The 7,605-nt window shown below is 34.3% G+C and overlaps 1 protein-coding gene across 1 annotated transcript; it reads left to right on the top strand.

Annotated features, from left to right (window-relative positions):
• The first annotated feature begins 2,643 nt into the window (after nucleotides 1–2,643).
• LOC100813761 (adenylate isopentenyltransferase) lies at nucleotides 2,644–4,635 on the top strand. Its single transcript, XM_003536632.5, has one exon. It carries the CDS (start codon nucleotides 2,938–2,940, stop codon nucleotides 3,922–3,924), a length of 987 nt encoding a protein of 328 aa, XP_003536680.2. The 5' UTR covers nucleotides 2,644–2,937; the 3' UTR covers nucleotides 3,925–4,635.
• The last annotated feature ends 2,970 nt before the right edge of the window (nucleotides 4,636–7,605 follow it).

Raw genomic sequence — 7,605 nt, 5'->3', positions numbered from 1 at the left:
TGTGAAAATTCGATAATCAATTATGATTGATTGATAGTGTAAAATTATTTTATATTGTTAATATATAGTTATTAAACTCTTTTTAAATGAGATTAGTTATTTTTTTTAATTATATTCAAATTCAAAAGGAAGTACATATTACTCTAACTGTTCCAAAATTTATTAAAAATACGATTCTGATAATATGTTTTAAAAATGCATAGTGAATTTGATATATACATAGAGAGATAGTTTGAAACCTTTTGTTGATTAAAAAAAAATTAACAACTAATATTTGATGATAAAAAATATAGTCTCCATTTCCTTTTCATTCATTTCTTTTATCTCATAAGTTTTTTGGTAAATCAATAAAACGGAGATGATGCACACTTAATGAAAAATAACATTTATTGTTTTTAAAAGCTTGCTAATGGAAAAAATGAAGAATATCCTAACCCTGTTCCGAAATGTCAAATTTTTCCTGTATAAAAAAGAATGTTCGTTGTTTTTAATAGACCGTAATCTCTCCAAAGACTGACCTTGACTTGGGTCAAGATAAAGGTGGGTTCAAAAAAAAAAAAAAGGTCAAATTGTATTTTTGGTCCCTTATTTTAGGTCCAATTTTGCATTTGGTCTTCTACTAATTTAATTCATAAATTGGGTTCCCCTGTTTAGTAAAATTTTGCAATGTTGATCCCTGAAGTCTCAGTTGAACGTTGACCGTTAAGCTCAGACGTTGACTATCACGTGTCAACGTCTGAGAGACACCTTGAATTGCGTTTTTTAACCCATCTATGGTAAAAAAAAATACCCTGAAAAAACCCTAAAACCAATTTATTTACAAATCCCTAACCCTAAATCCCTAACTGATCTCGTCGACACCCTTCAAGACCAACAACAGCAGCAGTAGCAGTAGGTTAAGGTTCTTGTCAAGTTCCGACAGAGGCTATCCATTAATCTTAATGCATCTTAGTTATTGAGTCTTCGCAAAGAGCATTTGGAAGATAGGTAATTAAGGTAGGTTTGTCATCATCAGGCATCAGGGGCAAGTAGAGGGATAGATGTGGGACAAAATCAGTTCACTGGTATTGATAACAGACAAATCCTGAATCCATATATCTAGGCTGATTAGACTTGTTAGGTTTTAGCACTTTTACTGTATAGATTTTATTCCCTATTTTATTGTTTGAAGTTCTTTACTTTAGAAGTAGTTATTCCTTATTTTACTATTTGGATTTCTTATAAGTAGTTATTCCTTATTTTATTATTTAGGTTTCTTAGAAGTAGTTATTCTTATCTTTATGATATCTCAATTTAAATATTTTATCTTCTATTTTGATCTTTCAATCTTTTATCTTTTTCTTTTAAATCTTTATCTTATCTCCTATATTTTTTTTATCATTATTTTAAATTATTTATCTATTGCTTTTAAATTGGGTTTGCATTAATCTAAGTACAAACAAAGTCCCTGTGGATTCGACACTCAGACTTCCAAGTACTTTACTACTTGTGACAATTTGGTACACTTACCAACGAGTTAACATTTACACAAAGACCCAGAAGCCAAATTCGCAGACCCATTTCACAATTCACAAAAAAGCATGCATCTTGGGAGAGAAGAAGGAGGGTACCGTTCGTTGCGAACAACGAGGTTAAGGAGGGCGAGGAGCGAGGATTAGCGAGCGTCAACGTTGGAAGAAGAGAGCATCAGCACGAGCGGCTCAATCACACTCGTTGCGGCGAGCTTCGCATGTGTCTTTGACGACGACGACGATTTTCGAACCATCTTCCTTATCTCCCTCGGGCCTCAATCGTGGTGCTGAGGTTCCCGTTTGTCAGCTTCTCCGAAAGTTCAATTATCTAAGTGTGTTTTCCGAGGCTCCATGCCGGTGTTGCTTCTGATTCTATTTTTGTTTCTATTTCTATTTTTGTGTTCTCTACCTACCCATTTCTCTTTCTCTCTCACTCACTCACTCGCAATGGGTGTGTGTGTTTTGGGGCAAAGCCAACCCTTTCTTCTTCTTCTCCTTCTCGATTTCTAATCCCTTTTCAAAAAATATAGACTTTATTATAAATAAATAAAAATGAATTTTATTTTGTGTAAACTAATGTATCTAATTTACGATCTGGAGGAAATCTAGCTGTGATGAAAAAAATTACATTATAGGGTTTGGTTATGTATATAAATAAATAGATAAAAAAAGAGAGAATCCACACGCTTGCAGAACCAAGTCTTGGAACTCCAAATCGAAACCCTGGGACAGCCTCTGTCGGAACTTGACAAGAACCTTAACTTGCTGCTACTGCTGCTATTGTTGGTCTTGAAGGGTGTCGACGAGATCAGTTAGGGATTTAGGGTTAGGGATTTGTAAATAAATTGGTTTTAGTGTTTTTTCAGAGTAAATTTTTTTTTTTTTACCACATATGGGTTAAAAAAATGTAATTCAAGATATTTCTTAGACGTTGATACGTGACAGTTAACGTCTGAGTTTAACAAACAATACCTCCAATTGAGATTTTAGGGACCAATATTCGAGGATTTTACTAGAGAGGAGATCCAAGTAAGATGAATACAACAAAAAGACGGTATCTAAAATTAGAAGGCTAGTAAGAAAATTATTTTACAGATTGTTCAGTTTTAATTTAAATAAGAGGTGCTTCATTTCTCCCTCCTCTCACTCTCCACATTCCACGATTTCTCATTCCACTGAAACAGAGTGTGAGCGGCAGACCCACCATTCATTTTCAAACTGGGTAATGCAAATGCAACAATAATCCCCTTCCCTTCCCGACAAAACTCTATAGGAGTAGTACACAGCAGCATACTATCTATCTATCTATCAACTGTGGAAATTCAATTAGGCATTTGGGAATGCCGTTTCTGAATATTCCATAAACCCATCCACACCCACACACTTTCTGTTTCTGCCTCCTTCCCTTCCCAACCCATTTTCCATTATGAGACTTTCCATTCTGCAACCCCACCCACACACACACCGGTGCCGCTACCCGATAAAGCAGTGGCCCCGTATGGACGCGTCGTTCCACCGCCGCAAAGACAAGGTGGTGGTGATCATGGGCGCCACCGGCTCCGGCAAGTCCCGTCTCTCCATCGACCTTGCAACCCTCTTCCCCACCTCCGAAATCATCAACTCCGACAAAATGCAAGTCTACCGCGGCCTCGACATCACCACCAACAAGATTCCCACCGCCCAGCGCCGCGGCGTCCCCCACCACCTCCTCGGCGACGTCGACACCGATCACTACGGCGAGTTCTCCCCCGCCGACTTCCGCCACCATGCCGCCGACCTCATCGCCGACATCACCCGACGCAAAAACCTCCCGATCGTCGTCGGCGGCTCCAACTCCTTCGTCCACGCCCTCCTCGTCCAAAACTTCGACCCTCACTCTCACTCAAACGTCTTCCAACAACAACAAGAAGAAGCGCTTATATCCTCTGAGTTGAGGTACAGGTGTTGCTTCCTCTGGGTCGATATAGCCTTCCCCGTCTTATCGCAATATTTAAGGGACCGAGTCGACGACATGCTTGACTCGGGGATGGTCGACGAGTTGGCTCAGTTCTTCGACCCGGACGCCGCGCGTCGAACCGGGTTTGGTATCAGAAAAGCCATTGGGGTTCCCGAGTTCGACCGGTTTTTTAATAAATACCCTCCCTCGATGGGCCAGGGGGGCGATGATCCTCTGCGGGAGCGTGCGTACGAGGAGGCGGTGAAGGCGATTAAGGATAACACGTGTGAGTTGGCGGAGCGTCAGATAGGGAAGATCGAACGATTGAAGCGCGCCGGCTGGGACCTACGGAGGATAGACGCGACGGAGGCGTTTCGGATGGTGCTGACGTCAGGGTCGAGCAATGGGTCCGGTGTATGGGAAAGACAGGTGTTGGAACCAAGCGTGAAGATTGTGAAACGCTTCTTGATGGAGTAGGTCTTCCAGCTACTCCACTCTCTCGTTTTTATTTCATTTTTGTTTATGTTTTTTTTTATCCGACAAAAAAAAAAAGAGAGGAAAAATTGGAGGTGTGGGGTGAGGGAAACGGAAAAATGTACAAAATGGGGAATGGAAGGTTCCAATTTGGATCACCTCACCTCACTGGGTGAGTTTGAGTTTGTGCTATCGGAGGAATGAATGAGAATATGACAATGGGTGACCAAAATTTGGTTTTTGAAGTAGCGACAATGAAGGAGGATGTTAAGGTTTGCCACGTGTGAGATTCCACAATTTTCCTCAAGGCTGATTTGGTGACAACAATGTAAAAACAAAAAATGGGAAGTAATAGTATAGAAATTGTTGACAAATTTTGGTAGCAGTAAGTAGAGTAGGGTTTGTTTGTTATTGATTTATTTTTTTAATTGGAAGCGGAAATTGTGAATGCGGTAACAGCTTCTTCATGTGTGTATGTATGTATGTAGTGTCTCTCCCACTCTCTTTGTGTCTCTGAGTCACATGATGGGTGTGGAGGATGAAATGATGAGCAAAGCACGTAGGAAAGTTTGCAACGGCAAGCAAATTGCAAAACAGACATTTGTATTTATATAGGTGATGGGTGGGTACGAAGGGGAGTGTGGAAGAATGAGACCAAATTCTCTCCAACCCCACTACATCCTATCGCTCTTCAATTAACTAAAAGACAACCATTCACTTTTCTCTCTCTCCTCGTTTTCTTGTAGTATTCTTTGTTATGCGGTGTGTGTTTTGGTTACCAAAAGGAAAGGGGAAGGGGCATTCCGGACTGTGAATTTGTCTTGGCTAGCTTCCGAAGAAATTCTGCTTGCTTGGCATCAACATGTGGCATTTTGTAGAATCATGTTAGTTTTATTCATTCTGTCTCCAGTAATAACGCATTTATGTTACCCATAAATACCCTTCCATAGATATTTTACATTCCGCGAGTGACGAAATCTAAGGATGTTTGGTTATACATATGCCTCCCGTTTCTATGGTTAATTTCTGAGGTTTAACTCAAGAGGACTTCATTAAATATTTTTTTTTTATCATCACTCAATAAAAATTATCGCTGAATAAAATACCATACCTAAGTGTTGTATTTTTCATAAACACAATATTAATTCTTAGAATTTCATGTGCTTACCCCTTTTTTCGTACTGCATATTATTTTTTTAAGAAAGTAATTTCGTACGAACATAATGTTTATATGTATAATTGATCAAAACTTTAAGATGTTTTAAAATAATTATTTTAATATTAATTTTAAATTTTAATTGGTTGCATTTGTAAATATTTAATACACATAAAAGTTATTATTGAACGCTTTGATTTGACTTCCAAGCGTTTTTTCAATTGTGACTGAGGAGTAATTTTATGTATTTTTAATTATAAGCATTGCGAATCCTAATAATCTAATCCTAATACCCAAGTATTGTTTTTAAGTAACAAGCTTAGAGAATCCTAATAAACTAATCCTAAATACCCAACTCTTGAATTGTTTGTGAAAGTGAGATCTAGACTGTCTATCTAGTATTTGTTCTTAAAGAAAAAATACAATGCTCTCTCCTTTTTTATGTGTCAAGATGTCTCAAGTTAATCAGGAATATAACCAAAATATTTTACAATAATTAAGAATAACATAAATGATCTAGATAATCTTTTTTTTTTCTTGACCTTCCTATTATTGATTCTTTAACTTGTGTCATTATGGCCACTCATTTCAATTTAATAATTTCACAATACACAGCACAGCATAATAATATATAGATTAAATTAAGCACAACGTGTTATACAACAAAAATAAGTTACATATAATATGTTCTCGTTGTAATTTTTTTTATACGAACAAAATAAGTAACAAATTAAATACTTCTTGTTTATGGGCTACTAGAAAAGAGGGGGGGGACTAAGATAAAGCCTGTGTATTCTCGAAATCTCATCCGTCGAGTTGTAGGCATTAAGAATATAGAATGACAACCGCGTCACTTCATTGTTACAGTATGAAATCTGTATTATCACCTTAAATATGGTTCATGATCATGAATTGTTAATTTCGAGCCCCCAAGATATTATTCCTTTACTAGCTGGGTAGTTGCACCACAACGTTAAAGATATGTATTTTGTAAACAACAACAATCATGATAAACTTATAAGTAATCTATTCACCTTTAAATTCTTTTATGCAACTCTAAAAAAAGTTCTTTTATGCACAATTCTATAAATAAAACATGTATTAAGATATTATTTACAACCATTTTGTGATTTTTAAAAATGATTTTTTTTATCTATTGCTTACAAAAATACTATTTTCTTTTTACAAAACAATTATTTTCTATATCAAAAAGTTAAATATATTTTAATAAACATTTTGCACCATCACAAGTTAAATTGAGTTAAATTAGTTTTTAATCTTCTAATTTATTATTTAGGTTGAATTTGATTTCTTATTATTTTGATTTAATTTTTAAAACTGATTCAATTTAGTCTTTTAGTTTTTTTTGAACCATCACAAAATATAATTTCTAAAAATTTAGATTGAAAAATCAAATTAAATTAAAAAATAAATTAGAGAAAAAGAACTAATTTAACCAAGAAACTAATGTACACCCGCTTTCTCATTCAATAGTCAATACACCCGCAAGTAAATTTCCAACATTGGTGAAATATTTTTAAAATTAGATAAAGTTCAAAACATAAGTTAAAAGAAAAATTTGGTAAAACAAAATATATAAAAAATTAATGGTAAAATCATGAGACTTAACAAAGAACAACAACAATAATAATAGGTGTATATAATGTCAAAAATAAATATTTTGTATTATTATATAATATATAAAAAATAAAGCATCTTTTCTTATATTTTATTCTTTTTTTAAGTCATAATTTCACCATTATTTTTTATATTTTTATTTACATAATATTTCCTTTAACTTATATTTTTTAACTATATCTAATTTTGAAACTTGTGTGTGTATTGAATGAGAAAGTAATAATATTTGACAAAAAAAATGAAAAACTTGAAATGGTTGATATAGGAGAAGTCAGCTACCGTTTTGAGTGGTTTATTTATTAGTGAGTCAGGAACAGATGCAGAAGTATATAAAGGGGCCATTATTTTTTTTACATAATTATTTGAATGTTTTAATTTTAATAAATAATAAATTTTTAAAATATTTATTATTAATTTTATAGATAAAATAAGAGATATGAACTACTATTAAAAAAATTAAGTAAATATTAACTAAAAAACTATTTTTCTTTTATTAATTTTTTTAACTAAAAAATTAAGTAAATATTACTTTTTTGATGTGAAGGAAGATTGAAATTAGTATATATGTTTCGATACCACCTTTTTTTTCTTTAAAAAAAAAGAAGGAAGAAAGTTATGTTTAAGACCAATACCAATCAATAATAGGTCACATTACTTCTAGCTAGGTGGATGAGTAAAAGTCGAATGTGAATTACACTTTGATGAAAGATAAAAGTTCCAGCATTAAATATTAACATTATGTCATGTACCCAGAAAGAAATTAATTTAACACCATTAATGAGTGTAAGAAATCCATAGTATTATGACTGTATGAGGGTCTCATTACTTGATGTTCTACAATCCAACAAGTACGTGCTTACCTTCTCTTCACGTTGTCCTTTTTTATGTTA

Source organism: Glycine max, chromosome 10 (genome assembly GCF_000004515.6).
Source record: "Glycine max cultivar Williams 82 chromosome 10, Glycine_max_v4.0, whole genome shotgun sequence".
In the NCBI taxonomy this organism is placed as follows: Eukaryota; Viridiplantae; Streptophyta; class Magnoliopsida; order Fabales; family Fabaceae; genus Glycine; species Glycine max.
Note: the sequence above shows the minus strand (reverse complement) of the source record. Positions and strands in the feature narration are given on the sequence as shown.

Excerpts from the sequence above, each read along its gene's own strand:
- LOC100813761 (XM_003536632.5), top strand. The coding sequence starts at position 2,938 with ATGAGACTTTCCATTCTGCAACCCCACCCACACACACACCGGTGCCGC.